The sequence below is a fragment of the Mauremys mutica genome, chromosome 1 (genome assembly GCF_020497125.1).
Source record: "Mauremys mutica isolate MM-2020 ecotype Southern chromosome 1, ASM2049712v1, whole genome shotgun sequence".
NCBI lineage: Eukaryota > Metazoa > Chordata > Testudines > Geoemydidae > Mauremys > Mauremys mutica.
Genome location: NC_059072.1, coordinates 64,940,313 through 64,958,150, shown reverse-complemented (window position 1 = coordinate 64,958,150; position 17,838 = coordinate 64,940,313). Strand labels below are relative to the sequence as shown.

Genomic DNA, 17,838 nt, shown 5'->3' with positions numbered 1-17,838 from the left:
TCAAATCTGGATGCCTAAAGTTAGTTGCCTAAATCTACTCTTAGGCTCCTAACTAAGGCCCCAATTCACGAAGGTTCTTAAGCACATGAAATCAATGCTGAAAATTGGGCAAATACTTAAGTACCAAGCTGAATCAGGGCTTAAAAGTGGCCTTATTTTCAAGGTTGCTGAGAACCCACAAATCCCACTGAAGTCCAGGGAAGTTCAAGGTGCTCAGCCCTCTGAAAGATTATTCCATTTTTATTTAGGAATTGAAATATTGATTTAGGAGCTTACCTTTATGCATCTGGGTTTGAAAATTGGACCTATCTTATTAATGGTTTAGAAAAAATCAAAATAAATATAAAATGCAAACATTATTCAGGCTCAAATATGAAACGTGCAGTTACTCTAACACAAAGTTGTTTATAAACTAAAGTTTAATTTAAATGAAAGATTAATACAAACAATAATACCCTGCACTACATAACACACCAACTTCTCTCAGAAATATCAAAGCCTTTTTTTTTTTTCATATTGCCACTTGCCATTATCTGGACAAAAATTAAAAAATCCTTTAAAGTCAGAAGTAAATGAGACAATTCTGAGAGAACATGTTAATGTTTAGTTCTAACTCTTCACATTAATTGGTGTTATTTGAGGTATATCATTGTGGGTGGAGAGGGAATCATTGGTTTTATTTGTGTTATAGTAGTGTTTGTTTAAATTGTATACAAACAATGTTAAAAATAGTAGTACTTTGCATTAAACTTTTTTTTCCCCAGTGGATTCATTTGGATAAATTCTGAATTGTGTTTTAAGTATTTTTTCATGTAAACATACAATAATTTAATTGAACAGGCTGGGTTAGTTACTGCTGATTGTGGTTCCGATTCAGTAAACCATCCCTACTCAGCAAAACACTTAAGTATGTGATTAATTTCAAGCATGTGTTTGAGTCCCATTTACTTTAATGGGACTCAAGCAAATCTTAAATGCGTTGCTGAACAGAGATAGAGTTAAGCCCCTGGTTATGTAGCATGTTGAAGTGGGGCTAAGTTTGCCTGCATGTGGGGAAAGAAAGATCTTTAGAGTATTTCACTGTCTTTTCCCCAACTTAATAGCTTTTTGTACAGATAGTAAAGGTATATACGAGTGAGGAATCAAAATCCTAAAATGGAGAGAAATACTATAGTTATAAACAGGGCAGCATAGGAGGCCATCAAATTTTTCATGGGATATAGGTTATACAAGTAAGGTGCAAGCATCTTAGGGCTGGGATGATGGCCAAGATTTCCCAAAATGATTAGTCATATTGACTGACTCAGTTTTTGGATGCCCAACCTCATACACCTAAAAGATCTGACTTTTTTTTCCTCAGTACTTTCTAAAAAACCAGGCTCTTTTATGTATCAGAAGGGTAGCCATGTTAGTCTGGATCTGTAAAAGCAGCAAAGAGTCCTGTGGCACCTTATAGACTAACAGACGTATTGGAGCATGAGCTTTCGTGGGTGAATACCCACTTCGTCGGATGCATGAGGCTCTTTATGGTGTCTCAGGTTGGACAACCAAATATTGCAGAGCCAAAATCACTAGTCAGTCTGGAAAATCTTAGCCTCTATTTGTATTCTTTTTGTAAAGAACCATGCACACCTTTCATAGAATCATAGGGTTAGACGTGAATACGAGGGTCATCTTTGGTGCTATACTGCATATATAAAGACCTCCAGTTCGGGCCATCAGTGGCACACAGGACCTTTGGCACTAGCTTCTGTTGCTGAAGCTGGACTCCAAACCCTTCTAGCATAATCTTCTACCTAAGGGTATGTCTATAGTTGAATAGTTAGCCATGTCTTAACAGCTGTGAATTAACAAATATTAACAGAACTATACATTCTACTGTGGACAAGATACAAGCATTTGTTACTAGGTACTCTACCGTTCAGTACAGCTAGCAATAAATGTTTGGGTACACAGCTAACCAAAAAAAACAACAACAAGGAGTCCTGTGGCACCTTAAAGACTAACAGATTTATTTGGGCATAAGCTTTCATGGGTGAAAAACCAAATCTGTTAGTCTTTAAGGTGCCACCAGACTCCTTGTTGTTTTTGTGGATACAGACTAACACGGCTACCCCCTGATAACTAACAACAAACATTAGTGTTTGCACTAGAATGTAGTACTACCATTTTTGTTAACATTCAGGGGCATGCACAAGAATTTAAATTTGTCCACTTTTGGTGGGGCATGTTCTGTACCCCTACTGTGGCCCTGGGGCCAGAGGATCTCTGTGCCCCTGCTGATCACTGGGGGAAGGCATGCCCCTGCTTGCTCCACATTAACATTTGCTAATTAATATGTTAAAAAACACTGAAAACTTCAAGTGTAGGCATACCCTGAATGTCTCATCCATGAACCTTTTGATCTGATCTACTACACTGTGACAAACAGCTTTGAAGATAAGCGGCCTTTTTAATAAAAGAAGAAAATACAGGGGAAGAAAAACAAACAGAAGTATACAGAGAAGACAATACTGTATACAATAGAGTTTCAGGGTGCCCAGTACTCAGGTATGACAAGATTTGTATCTTCCTCTTAATGAACTAAAATCACATTATTAATGATTTATACATGTACCCATTGCTAGCACAATGTGGGTCTCTGTCCCCATATAAGAGGACAAGAACCTAACATAGCTGACATCTAGAACAGTTTAGAGTGCACAGTGTAAATTACAGTGCCATCACTGTCCTAGTTCTGCAGCTGGATCTGCATGGGTGGACCCTTCCATCTGTGTGGAGTCTCACTGAAGTGAATGAGCTTTGCATGGGCATAGGTGTCTACCTGCACAGATCCAATGCACTGCAGTATCAGGGCCAGCAAGAATTGGAAGACAACAGCAATTTGCAAATGCCATTTTGGATGTCCTCTTTTGGAGGATGGGTTCTTTGTCTGCTTCTGAAGCTTTGTTTTCAATCCCAAATGCCTGTGTGATACTGTTAGGTATTTGGAATACAAATACGTTTAAAGCTCCAAATCCTCAGTTTTATTTCTTTCAGTTTAGATGCATCCACATAGTATTCTGATCACATGCACAGTTATTAAAAAGCTACTAAAATCCCATCCAATTTCCAAAAGCAATAATAAATTCTCTTAAATGCCCGCCAGCTTCCCCCACAGCTGAACTATCACCAGCATCCAACATCTTATTCCTCCTATCTAAGCTTTTGGAGAACAAATGGACTTTGATTAGGAAGTCAACACATTTAATCTCTTAATTGAAATAGGAAGGACATTTCACATATGGGGACCTCATCAAGAATATCCTACCTCCATCCCTCTTGATTAAATCAGAATTTTTTTTATTTTAACATCTCAGAAGAGCTCATTGCTGCAGGATCAAACAAGGAGAGAGGCTGTCTCTTTAGAAATCAGGATTCAATTCATTTGAAGTTTTTTAAAGTTAAAACATGTACACGCAAACAGGGGCAGCTCCAGGCACCAGCGCACCAAGCTTGTGCCTGGGGCGGCAAGCCGTGGGGGGCAGCCTGCCGGTCGTCATAAGGGTGGCAGTCAGGCTGCCTTCAGCAGCATGCCTGCGGGAGGTCCGCTGGTCCCACAGCTTCGGCGGCAATTTGGCGGCGGGTACGCCGAAGGCGCGGGACCGGCGGACCTACCGCAGGCATGCCACCGAATCCGTGTTACCAGTGGACCTCCCACAGGCGCGCCGCCAAAAACTGCCTGACTGCCATGCTTGGGGTGGCAAAATACAGAGCCGCTCCTGCATGCAAATGAACTGGAAGTCAGTGCACATAACAGTATTGGTGTGATGTGCTCACTGTAAGAAATGTATCCTAAGAAATGGACAATCACTTTCTGGCCATCCAAAACCAGTTGTCAATTCAAAACAGCTAATCTGTTGCTAATCTGAATAACAAAATGCAGTCAGACTCACCCAAATAAAGCAGTTGATATCACCCTGCAAATTCCTCCAGTGATTCCATGGAGACACTTGTCAGAAAGACCAAATAATTGGTTAAGAAGACTCTACAAAAATAAGCAAAAATAAAAATCTTGTACACGATAGAGGTAATTTATTAGTTCTAGTCAGTGGCAGAAATAACATCAGACGCTTCTTTAATATTCAATGTGCTTATTCCTGAAATGTTAGTCCATATTTATAATTTTAATAGCTCTGGAGCAAATCCAAAACAGCAGCTGGGATTTTATGACTCCTGTGGGACCTTGTAAAATCCAGCAGTCAGTCCCAAGGAATTTTACTCTTTAAAAGTGATGACACTGTGAATTAGGTGGAAACTAGGAGGTTGTAAATTGAAGACAAAAGCATGGCAATCCGCTACAAATTTGTATCACTGAAATGGAATTCTGCAGAAATATGACAATGACAAAGAGCAAATTGCAGGATCAAAAGGTGCAATGTTAGGGCTCAGTGGAGCTTTGTTCCATCCATAATGTGGAAAACCCATTGGAAAGGCAAGGAATTATGGAGGAGACGCAATGATTTGGAATCTGGATGGTACAAAAGGATCTTGACGTTTTATTCCATTTATTCTCCTGAGTACACAAAAATGAGGAAATAGGTTAAACAGAAATTAAAAGGTACAGTGCCAAAAGTGAAACCCCTGCAAGCTGCATGGAAACTTTTAAAGACACCATAAAAAAGGCTCAACTTAAATGTATACCCCAAATTTAAAAACATAGCAACAGGACCAGAAAAATACCACCATGACTAAACAACAAAGTAAAAGAAGCAGTGAGAGGCAAAAAAGCAACCTTTAAAAAGTAGAAGTTTAATCCTATTGAGGAAAATAGAAAGGAGCATAAACTCTGGCAAGTGAAGTGTAAAAATATAATTAAGAAGACTTAAAAAGAACAGCTAGCCAAAGACTCAAAAAGTAATAGCAAATTTTTTTAAAACACATCAAAAGCAGGAAGCCTGCTAAACAACCAGTTGGGCCACTGGACCATCGAGATGATAAAGGAGCACTCAAGGACGATAAGGCCATTGCGGAGAAACTAAATGAATTCTTTGCATCGGTGTTCACGGCTGAGGATGTGAGGGAGATTCCCGAACCTGACCCATTCTTTTTAGGTGATAAATCTGAAGAACTGTCGCAGATAGAGGTGTCATTAGAGGAGGTTTTGGGAAAAAAATGATAAATTAAACAGTAATAAGTCACATGAACCAGATGGTATTCATCCAAGAGTTGTGAAGGAACTCAAATGTGAAATTGCAGAACTACTAACTCTGGTATGTAACCTATCATTTAAATCAGCTTCTGTACCAGATGACTGGAGCATAGCTAATGTGACACCAATTATTAAAAAAAGGCTCCAGAGGCAATCCCGGCAATTACAGGCCGATAAGCCTAACTTCAGTACCAGGTAAATTGGTTGAAATGATAGTAAAGAATAATCAGACACATAGATGAACATAATTTGTTGGGGAAGAGTCAACATGATTTTTTGTAAAGGGAAATCATGCCTCACCAACCTACTCCGTCAGAGGATGGAGATGGATGGCAGGAGAGAGATCACTTGATCATTGCCTGTTAGGTTCACTCCCTCTGGGGCACCTGGCATTGGCCACTGTCGGTAGACAGATACTGGGCTAGATGGACCTTTGGTCTGACCCGGTACGGCCGTTCTTATGTTCTTATGTTCTTACTAGAATTTTTGAGAGGGTCAACAAGCGTGTGAAAAGTGGGATCCAGTGGACATAGTGTACTTAGATTTTCAGAAAGCCTTTGACAAGGACCCTCACCAAAGGCTCTTAAGTAAAGTAAGCTGTCATCGGATAAAAGGGAAGGTCCTCTCATGGATCAGTAAAGAAACAAAGGGTAGGTATAAATGGTCAGTTTTCAGAATGGAGAGAGGTAAATACTGGTATCCCTCAGGGGTCTGTACTGGGACCAGTCCTATTCAACATATTCTGTTGATGGGGGCAGAAGTACCACCACAGGGGGGCTGCATAGGGCACCAAAATAGCTAGGGACGGTCCTGTAGTTAAGTCCCAAGCAGATTGAATAGCTACAAAGGTATCTCACAAAACTGGGTGACTGGGCAACAAAATGGCAGATGAAATTCAATGTTGATAAATGCAAAGTAATGCACACTGAAAAAACAATTCCTATACATACACGATGATGGGGTCTTAAGTAGTTATCATTCAAGAAAGAAATCTTGGAGTCAATGTGGATAGTTCTCTGAAAACATCCCCTCAGTGTGCAGTGGCAATCAAAGCTAACAGCATGTTGGGAATCATTAGGAAAGGGATAGATAATAAGACATAAAATATCATATTGCCTCTATATAAATTTATAGTACGCCCACATCTTGAATACTGTGTGCAGATGTGGTCGCCCCATCTCAAAAAAGATATATTGGAATTGGAAAAGGTTCAGAAAAGGGCAACAAAAATGATTAGAGGAATGGAACAGCTTCCATATGAGGAGAGATTAATAGGACTGGGACTTTTCAGCTTGGAAAAGAGACGACTAAGAGGGGATATGATAGACATCTATGAAATCATGACTGGTGTGGAGAAAGTACATAAGGACGTGTTATTTACTTCTCATAATACAAGAATTAGGGGTTACCAAATGAAATTAGTAGGCAGCAGGTTTAAAATGAACAAAAGGAAGTATTTCTTCACATAACGCAGTCAACCTGTGGAACTCTTTGCCAGAGGATGTTGTGAAGGCCAAAACATGAACAGGGTTTAAAAAAAATACTAGATAAATGCATGGGGATAGGATAGGACCATCAATGGCTATGAGCCAGGATAGGTAGGGATGGAGTCCCTAGCCTCTGTTTGCCAGTAGCTTAAAACTACTTGCTAAAAATCAGACATAAATATACAGAAGTGTCACAGCATGCTATTACTGAAAAATTGCTTACTTTCTTATTTTTACCATATATTTATAAAATAAATCAAATGGAATATAAATATTGTACTTACATTTCAGTGTACAGTATATAAAGCAGTATAAACCAGCCATTGTCGGTATGAAATTTTAGTTTGTACTGACTTTGCTAGTGCTTTTTATGTAGCCTGTTGTAAAACTAGGCAAATATCTAGATGAGTTGATGTACCCACTGGAAGACCTCTCAGTACCCCCAGGGGTACATGCAACCCAGTTGAGAACCATTGTTCTAGACTAATACATAGCCTTACTACAACAGGTAGTTTTGCATATACACAAAGACTATTGTATTATCGTAATACATATATCTCATGCAAGGTATTGTATTTTCCTAATTAAACACATTTTTTATATATATATTTGAATGATACAAAAGTAGGGTGAAAACTGAAAAAAACCTGAATAATACTTTTTGTAAAACCCGGGATTGTTTTTTATAAAAATTGGTTTAAACTGAAAACAAAGGGGCTTAAGCATAGTACAGATGAAAGCAGGATACCTTTGGAAGATTGTTTACATTAGCAAGATGAAAGCTAAGAAATATTGGGAAGGGGTATAGAAGAAGCAGAAAAAATGGAATGAGAAAATAATAGACATAGATGGGTGGCGGGAGGAAGGAGAATCCAAAAAAGTAGGGTATATGAGTGTGTGAGTTTGAGGTGAAAGGGCAGATTTTAGGAACTGACCTACACACAAACTGGCACTGAAATAAAAATCAGTTAATTAAAACAAAATTAGTTTTTTTCAGGGCAAATGTGTGTGCAGACACTCATTTCAGAATAAGTGGCTAAGGTCAGTTTAGCTTAATTTGTTACTAACCTTAGCATGTAGGCATACAAATGTAAGAGGTGTGATAAAGTAAGGAACTAGAACTGTATCTATTCTGAGGGGCTTTCTTTCAATAAAACCGTTTTTTACATACACATCATAGGCATGACAATGCTGCCTAAACCCAATGGCTGGCCAATATCAGATGAGGGAAAAACAGACAAGAAAATAGACCAAAGACTGGTGGCTATATACTATATTTTATATGTGCTTACTAAACCAATTTGGTCCAGAAATCACATTGGGAATCAGAGGTGAGGAGAACATCCCCCACTTCTACCTTTGCAAGGTCCAGGCTCCATATGCAACCAGAACCTTTCTTATTCTGCGGGAGTAGCACCACTATAGTTAAGGTTGAGACTAGCTTAGAGTTTAACAATCAATTTTCAAAGTACTCTAAAATCTATATGGTTATTCGGGTTGCTTGAAAAGTGCTGTCTCATGAGAGTCTCAAGGAGGTCATTTGAGCAAAGGATTCCTGAGAAACTGAAATTCCTTAAATCAAAATTGTATCTGTCCATCTATGCCCTATACCTGGGATCAAACTATGGCTCTGATCCTCCCTAAACAGGTATCACCCACTCAGAATTGATCTCAGCTAGTGTTCAGCACTTACTGCCCTTTTGGGGAAGCAATATTAAAAAAGTTATTCAGGGTAAAAGTTGGATCTATAATGTGATCTGAGCCAAGTTGACAAGCTAGAGAAAGTCATTTGCACCTGTATAGCAGCACAGGAGTTCTGTTGCAAGCCAGAGAGTTTGCAAGCAGCCTAAGATCAGGGAGTGGGTGACTCCAGGAGACATTGTGTGGCCACTGAACCTGACTGGCACCCATGTACTGTAAGTTTGAATCCTCACCTGGACAGCTTTCTAAGAACATGTGTTGTGTATACTAGTTGCTTTCTGCCTGCATTCTGCAGGAGTACCTTCTGGACATCTTGCCTTGAGAGCAAAGCTTTTAATTTAAGAGTCAATATTTTGGAGTTCTCTAAAATTCAAATGTATACTCCAATTTTTCTTTAGAAGAATTGGGAAGGAAAATAACATTACCTAAAGAGAAGATGAAAGACTGTAGGAAGCAGTAGCATTGGGGAAATGCAATCATGCTGCATGCTCTTCACCCTTTTCTTCAACAATGGGATGGAAATCAAAGAAAAGCAAGTAGCTGTGATTCTCCTCAATGTCAATATGATCCAAGGGGTATCTGAGCATCAGGAAATGCACCCATAAGAGCGCCCTACTTTAAGGATTGGTTTACTATCAACATTAACAAATATGCTGCTAGGTTGCTGTCATCAGTTAAAACACTAATTTGTTTATCGTGAAAAATAAACAGGGATTTTCCCTTCCCCCCAACTTTCTACAATAATTCATCCACTCTCCACAAAGCAAAGGTTCACACTTATCAATTTCACCCCTCAAATACTGTGGTTTCTGTGAAAAAGGAGTTTGAAGGGAATGTTAAGACACTAGAAAAAGTTTAGCCATGTAACTCCCTTTTAAAACAGTCATAGCAAACATCTAACAATATTTTTCCCTCTACAAGCTGCCTTAGAAAAATTAAGAAGTGCTCAAACTACAATTAGGGTTTTAAAAGGACATGCTACCCCCAAACCCAGAAATGTTTGCAGCTCTTTCCCCCTCATTAAAATATAAAAGCTGTCATAAGTTTAACTGTGGTGGCACTTCTGCCCCCATCATAATATTGCTGTGCCAGGCATAGAGTCAGCAGTGCAAATTGAGGTCATTTGATTAAGGGGTTCCCCAAATACAGCTTCCCCAATAAGGAGCTGGCTCTAATAATCAAAGTGCTCTAAAATGCTGCAATAGGTCCTAGGAGACTGTGGTGCAAATATGGGTCTTTTGATCTTGGGGCTGGCAATACTATTCCCAAGGGGTGGTGTGTACCTTTGATTTATTTCCTGATTTTTTTTCCCCAGCTGGGCAAGTATAGATGCACTCAGTATTCTAGGGCAAGGGACACTGTGGCTCAATCTTAAATGTTAATGAAATTTTTGGGCATTGACTTGACTAGAATCTAAGGTGTAATTGTCAATGCACAGTGACTCACCACAATATCTCCAGATTGTTTTTGGTCATTAGGAAAGGGATAGATAATAAGACAGAGAATATCATACTGCTTCTATATAAATCCACGGTATGCCTGCATCTTGAATACTGCATGCAGTTGTGGTTGCTCCATCTCAAAAAAGGTATATTGGAATTGGAAAAGGTACAGAAAAGGGCAATACAAATTATTAGGGGTATAGAATAGCTTCCATATGAGACGAGATTAATAAAACTGGGACTTTTCAGCTTGGAAAAGAGACGACTAAGGGAGGATATGATAGAGGTCTATAAAATCATGACAGGTATGGAGAAAGTAGATAAGGAAGTGTTGTTTACTCCTTCTCATAACACAAGAACTAGGGGTCACCAAATGAAATTTAGTAGGTAGCAGGTTTAAAATAAACAAATGGAAGTTTTTCTTCACCCAACACACAGTCAATCTGTGGAACTCCTTGCCAGAGGATGTTGTGAAGGCTAAACCACTAACAGATTAAAAAAAACCAACTAGATAAGTTCATGGAGGATAGGTCCATCAATGGCTATTAGCCTTGATAGGCCAGGATGGTGTCCCTAGCTTCTGTTTGCCAGAAGCTGTGAATGGGCGACAGAGGATGGACCACTTGATGATTACCTGTTCTGTTCATTCCCTCTGAAGCACCTGGCATTGACCACTGTTGGAAGCCAGAACACTGGGCTAGATGGACCACTGATCTGATCCAGTATGGCTGTTCTTATGTTATTCTGGCAAGAAATCGCCTCTCCCAAAGGCACCTGTTTTGAAAGTGATCAAGTTATTTCATGATTTATGCTGTCAGAACAGATTTAGACCCTCCCCCTCCCCCCTTGGAGACAATGTAAGATGAAACAGCTGTTTCAGTGGAGGAGGGGACTCTAGATGCAGATGGCTTCTTTCTATCCTAAAATGGATTTGATAATTGTTGCAGGCAGAAACAATATCTCTAGATACATTTTCCATTACAAATGAGAAAGACCCAGTGCAGGACCCTTTGTTCAGCTGCGCCTGTAGTAGCTCCTTCTAAAAGGCCAAAATGGGCTGTAAGGGGGATGTCTTGGCAAAGAGCAGTCCTGCCCTAAAGCTGCAGGAGTTTGAGCTGCAGGCTCTTGGTTGATCTGTTTGTAGCTGTACACTCATCCTCGACAGGAGCAGCTTGATTGCCTCTACAGGCAAACCACCTGCCTTCTGAGTGGGCAGAAGTTGGTGCTTTGATAAATACTTTGGCCCCGGGTGACAAGGAAGCCAGGCGTGGGGCTACGGATTCGGGGCGCGCTGTTCCGCAAGACAATACTCCGCTCTGCCTGCAGGTGGGGGAGGCCCGCGGCAATCGCCTCTTACCTGGAGGCCAAGCGAGGAGGTGCTGCCCTCCCCCGCCCTGCGCGGCGCCTGCTTCACACCCCCTCCCTGCCTGCCTTGCGGGGAGTCCGCTGGGGCCCCGCCGCCAGGAGCCCAGCGCCGCTCGCCGTCTCCATTGTGCGGCCGGCGGCGGAGCGGAGAGGCGAGCGCCTTGTCCCCGGCTGAACCGGTCTGAGCCCCCCACCCCCGTCCCCTCCTAGCTGCTCACCCCCTCCCCTCCCGTCCCTGCCACAGCGAGGCTGCCGCTGCCCGGAGGAGCCGCCGAGTTCCCCCGGAGCGCGGGAGGAGGAGCAGGGGGCGCCGCCGCCGCCTTGCACTGCAATGTGCCGCCCGCCGCCGCAGCAGCCGTGAGGAGCCGGGTGCGCGCGGGAACCATGCCGGGCTGGAAGAAGAACATCCCCACCTGCCTGCAAGCCGAGCCGGAGCGAGGTGAGCCCGCGGGGCGGCGGGCTGGGACCGGCGCCTTGGGCAAGGGAGCGGGGCTTGCAATGCCGCCGGGGCCTCCTGCTCGCCCTCCTTCCCCGGCCGGCAGCCGCGGAGACCGGGCTCCGCCGGTCCGCTGCCTGGGCGGGCGCTGGGGGAGGGAGCGGAGAGCCGCTCCGAGAGCCGGGCACAAAGCGGGAGCGGGGGAGTGACAGGCATGGAGCGCCGCGCGGGGGGCACGTTCCCCTGCTGCTGTGGCTGCTGCTGGCTGCTAACTTTCCTGGCCGGGGCAGCGCTCCAGCTCCCGGATTTGTGGCTTCTCCCTCGGGCCTCCCCCTCCGGCTGGCTGTGATTGCGGGGGGCTCGCTGCCTCGCAGAGAGGCTTTGCAAACTTTCCTCGTGCGCTCCCTCTGGAGCCCGACCCCTGGCTGGCCCTGCGCCGGGGGATTACAAAGTTGCCGAGGCGGTGTGATCAAAGAGAAACCCGGGAGGGGAGGGGGTTGTAGATGGTATGCGTGAAATTCAGTATCGGAGTGTTTTTCTAAAGGATGGGCCTGATTCGCTTCCTACTTACACCAGGGTAAATCGGAAGCAACCTCCTTAAGGCAATAGAGTTACACTGGTGAAAGCGGGGAAATCCGGTTCAATGGGTGTAAAACTTGAAGGCAGTCCTATGGGTAAAAGCTGCTGCCGTTTTCAGCTTTTTAGTAGAGTTGCACAGGTACTGGATTGCAATTTTTAAGGGCATGTCCAAACGCAGAAAGTTGCACCAATGGAGTAGTATCTTCATGTAACTCTGAGAATGTTTGCAGAGGACTTGGCTTATTTTTGCGTTGTCTTGCAGCCTTGCAGGTCACACATTTTATAAATTTCGATTCAAGAAGGTAAATTATAGGGTAACTTTTAAAACGAAGCCTCTGCCTGCTTTTGTGCAAACAGCAGCCGTTTTATTCATGATCCTTACTGGTGATCGATGTATGTAACTTCTAGATTCTCAGCCGAATGTAAATTACAGATCGCACCCAGCTCTTCAGGAATATGTGGAAGTGGCTAGGAGTGGGGTCTAAACGACTGGTCCTTAGAAGTTGTCAGAATTTCAGGACTTCAAAACTGTGTAAATTCTGAAAATGGGGGAAAAAAATCCAGGGGTTTACTTTCAGAGGGGATGATGGCATCTTAAGTATTCATACAATTTTAATAACATTGGGGGGGGGGGGAATTTGCAAATTCCATTAAGAAAACTTTTTAAGGAGATCAACAAGGGATTGTAGCAACGTTCTCAAATAAATTTGGTTAAAGTTAAATCCTGTTACAAAATGATGGATTTGATGTTTTCTGGTCACTTTTCAAAACCAACAATGCTTTGATTTCATTTTATGTGGAATAAAACAACAACTTTGTCATAGTAACTGCAAAAACAAGTTCTGTCACCAAGGATTACGTTGTCACTGCTGTATGGAAGGATTATGTGTATAAAGAAAAAAATCCAGTAAAACAAACATTTGGGAATTTTAGACTGTATCTATTTCATGATTATATGTAAAAAGTTGTAAATTTTTGATAATGAAGTTTTAATGCACAATCTCATATACTCCTCTAGATGGTAGAGGAGGTCTTTGGTTTTCCTATAGACTAATAAGCCAGGGAATTTATTTCTTTTGACTGTTTTCTTATTGGATACCTCTATGTATTGCTAAGAAGGAACCTAGAAAATATTCAAAGTGAGATTGCATGATTTGCTCTAAGGAAGAGACTTCTGGTCTCAGGCTGGATAGTGAAGCCTGTTTCAGAAGTGTTGTAAGTCACTAAAGTAGTGAAGATGACAATGTACATTAATTAAACAGGATAATTGAAATGTTAGTAATAATTTCAACCATGATAAACTAAGTATCCTCTTATGTTACATTAATGTGATATGTTATTACACATGTATGCTAAACTCTAGATGCATATTTTTGACATGAGTAAATGTGTGGTGCTGTGTTCTGGAAAAATACAGAAATGAGTAGATGACTGACCTGTCACAATATGCTAGCTATTTCTTAGAAATGTGGGAACTTTCAAAGATCTAATATGTGTATTGCAGAGATAGTGAAAGCAAAAAATCCTTCTTATGCATAAAAAATCAGTCAGGAATGGGTAATGTGCTTTCTGCCTTATATTTTTTTTGTAGTGTACACAATTACTTCTCTGTCTCTCTCTTTTATTTATTTATATATAAATAAAACTTTGTCTTTCTAAATCAGCTAAGATGCTGACTTGTAAACCGTTCATATCCTTGTTTGTTCATATTTTGTATGTAGTATCTCTTATTTTCATTATGAAGCTCAGCAAATTAACATTTAGAAATGCTGATGTGGTTTTTTTGTATTTTATTTCCACGGGGTAAATAAAGCTCTTCAGAACCTAGAGTAAATAGTTTATTTCTAATGTATGTTTCATTGTATATTGCTCAAGCTTAGCTAATTAACTTAGCAGAATTTTAGTGCTATTTAGAATTTGATCAAACTTTTCTTTTTGGAATTCAGGAAAACATAATGATCAAAATAAGTAATCATTTTTTAATCAGGTTGTCCTTGAACCTGAATAGTAGAGTAGATTAGAAACTTTTCAAACTGGCCAGAAAAATGGCCAGTGTATTAATGAAATGAAATAAGATGCATCTCTAGCTAATGTAGGAGTCTAGTATGGCATTGACTTAAAAGGCAGTTACAAATACAGCTAAATTCTGGTTTAGGGCCAGTTGTGCTAATATACCCCACTGCTGTTGCCAGACAATATTTTTACACACACACACACACACACACCATGCTAGTATAATTCTTTTGTATATAAGATATTTATTTTAACCTAATATCACAACCATCTTTTACATCCAAATTAACAAAAAATTACAGAATAAAATTGGATTTCATATTGACTCTTGAGGAATATTTCATAAATACAGATGTACTTTATTTTGAATTGTATTATATATGTTCTGTATTTGATCCTTTTTAATACTTGCCCTGTTAGTGGGGTGGGAGGGGGAAAGCTAGTCTTAGTCTTGATGCTTTTCTTTAATCATCAGTAGGTTTGGACACAGGTTTTTAATGTTCTGTATAATTCAATACAAAAAGATCCATTAACTTTGAATTAAGGTTGCTAAATGGCATATTTCTATAAAGCAAACCACAACAAGCAAGAAAAAAAAAGTTAAGTCATTCTACAGACTATCAGTACTCTTCCCATTAGTTCCCCTTTTCAACAGCCTCGACTACTTTCCATCAAGTTTCCACTGGTAAATCATTTTCTGCAGGTGTCCGTATGCAAAGCCGCCTAAGTAAGTCCTGATGCCACTGAGCAGCTTGGCTTTACTCTTGAGGGAATTCTGCACCAAACAAATAAAAACTATATGCATACTATTTTAAAATTATGCAAAATTTTGCAAATGTTTCTTGTCAGTAAATAAATGTGGCTCCAGCATGGCAGTGGGGAGCACAGGCCAATGTGTGGGGTGAGAGGCTTCTTTGTGGGGCAGTCTGGGTGCAGGCGGCTCAGTGGGAGATCTGGATGCACAGGGGCTCATTGGAGGGGTTCCAGGTGCAGGGGCAATGGGACTCTGCAAGGGATCCAGGTGAAGGTGGTTGGGGCTCAGCAGGGGGGGTCTGGGTGTGGGGTACTCAGTGGGGAGGTTCAGGTGCTGGGGGAGTGGGGCTTGATGGGATAGGGATACAGGTGCAGCTGATTGGGGCTCAGTGGGGTGGGAGTTTGGGTGGGGGGGGCTCATTGGGGAGGGGTCTAGGTGTTGGGAGGTAGGGCTTGTCAAGGTCAGGGTTCGATGGGCCTTCTTAATGGGGGAGTCCCAGCTGCTGCCAAGAGGACGGTGCATGCTGCGCTCCCACTTCCCTCCACGATTCCCCTCTTCCCCCTTTCTTCCCCATCTCATCCCCCCTCCCTTCACTTCCACATTCCACTCCCCCTGCCCTATTCCACCCTCCCTTCCTTCCCCACTGCCTCCTCCTCTCCCCACTCCCTCAACCCTCTTCCCTCATTTCCACCACCCCCTCCTTACCCAGCCCCACTGTGGGCACTCAGTGTTGCACAGAAAACAGGATGGCTCCCTGCACATAGAAGGGGAGAAAACTGGCACTAGGACCCAGGAGGCAGCATTCAACTACAGAATCAGGGGAGCCAAGACACAGCCTCCTTAAGATGGCAGCTCTGTGCTTGCAGAAATGGGAGGGGGGGCACTGGCACGTAATCCTGTGTTTTTCCCCCCCCCCATGCCTCATCTCAGTTTGGGGGAGAGCAATGACACCCCCCCCCCAACTGCACGCAAGGACAAATGGCTTCCCTGTCATTTTCTACAGGGAAGCACAGGAATTCTGCGGGGGGGCTTTTCTGTGGGCACATAGACCTGCAGAATTTCCCCAGGAGTATGGTGTGTAAACCCCAGTGGGATTCTCAAATTAGGCATTCCCCATCTATCTTGCCTGCAGGGCCCAATCCAGTAGGCATTCTTAGAGCATGCCTAACCCACAGGGAGAAGGAAATAGTGATGGTCCACTTATAGCCCAGTGGTTAGAGCACTCACCTGGGATGTGTGAAACCCAAGTTCAAATTGCTGCTCTGCCTGTTGGGGAGCAGGGACTTGAGCCTGTGTCTCCTGTCTCCTAGATAAGTGTCCTAACCACTAATTTACAGGTATTTTGGAGTATCTCTCTCTCTCAATCTCTTATGTTGAAGTTGGTCCTCTTGGTAGGAAATATGTAAATATTAATTGGGCCAGAGAGAGAGTGAGAGAAAACTCTAGCCAAGTGGTTAGTGCACTCTCTCTCTTTTTCTGGCCCAGTGAATATTTAAGTATTTCCTACAGAGTGGAACAACTTCAATAGGAAAGATTGAGAGAGACACCCTATATCCTCATGGTTAGGTCACTCACTCAGGTTCAGATCCCACTTACCCGTTCTGTCTGATTTGGATTTGAACCCAGGTCTTTCACATCCCTAGTAAGTGCTAACTGCTGAACTAGAGGGTTTAAGGGCATCATGACCACAACCATCGCTCTCTCTCCCTCCCCCCCCCTTTTTTTTGTTGTTGTTGCAAGAAAGGGGTGACTGGCTTAGGCATCTAATTGTAGGAGTCAATTCATGGCTGTAAATCTGCAGCAGAGATAAGTAGGTAATTACCTTTGTGGGGCAGGGCTCCTTACCGTTTCCTACTGGCTAGCTTAGACAGGTCACTACTTAGTGTGCTGACTTCTGACAGTCCCATTTTTAGGCACCTAACTCTCCATATGCATTGTATATGGAGGCTGGGTGTCTTAAGTCAGAGCTGAGGATTCCACTGGATGGCAGGGCACCTAAAGTCAGGCATTGTAATACTGAGCCTAAGTCCCTCCCCTGCCCCTCCCCCCCGGCCCCTCTCACCTTCTTTCGTGGCTCTAGCCCTTATGTTTTTCTGCCCCAGTTCTCTATTTGTAAAATGGGGCTAATACTTCCTTTCTCATAGATTCCAGTGTCTGAAGGGACCAATGTGATCACCCAGTCTGACCTGTAGAAAACAGGCCATAGAACTTCCCAAAATCATTCCTAGAGCATAGCTGTTAGAAAAACATCCAATTTTGATTTAAAAATTATCAGTGATGGAGCATCCACTGTTTTGTCTATTCAGATTTTAAGCTCATTGGGCCAGGGACTGTCTCACAAGAACATCAGGATGGCCATACTAGGTCAGACCAATGGTCCATCTAGCCTAGTAGCCTGGCTTCTGACAGTGGGCAGTGCCAGATGCTTCAGGGGGAATGAACATAACAGGGCAATTTATCAAGGGATCCGTCCCCATTTGTCTAGTCCCAGCTTCTGGCAGTCAGAGGTTTAGGGGTACTTGGAGCATGGGGTTTTGTCCCTAACCATGTTGGCTAAGAGCCATTGGTAGTTCATGGAGGATAGGTGTATCTGATGTGTTTTTTGAACCCAGTTATATTTTTGGCCTTCACAGCATCCCTCTGGAACTGAGTTCCCCAGGCTGACTGTGTGTTGTGTGAAGAAGTACTTCCTTATATTTGTTTTAAATGGGCTGCCTATTAATTTCATTGAGTGACCCCTGGTTTGTATATTATGTGAAAAGGTAAATAACATTTCCCTGTTCAGTTTCTCCACACCATTTTATATGCCTTTATCATATCATATCCCCCTTAGACATCTCTTTTCTAAACTGAAAATCCAAGTCTTATTA

At 42.3% G+C, this 17,838-nt stretch overlaps 1 protein-coding gene across 1 annotated transcript in view; it reads left to right on the top strand.

Annotated features, from left to right (window-relative positions):
• The first annotated feature begins 11,447 nt into the window (after positions 1 to 11,447).
• Positions 11,448 to 17,838, top strand: part of GRIP1 (glutamate receptor interacting protein 1) — a 564,392-nt gene continuing 558,001 nt past the window's right edge. Inside the window, exon 1 of the mRNA XM_044978400.1 lies at positions 11,448 to 11,625. Coding sequence (XP_044834335.1) covers positions 11,571 to 11,625 — 55 coding nt within the window. The 5' untranslated portion in view covers positions 11,448 to 11,570. The remainder of the gene's footprint in view (positions 11,626 to 17,838) is intronic.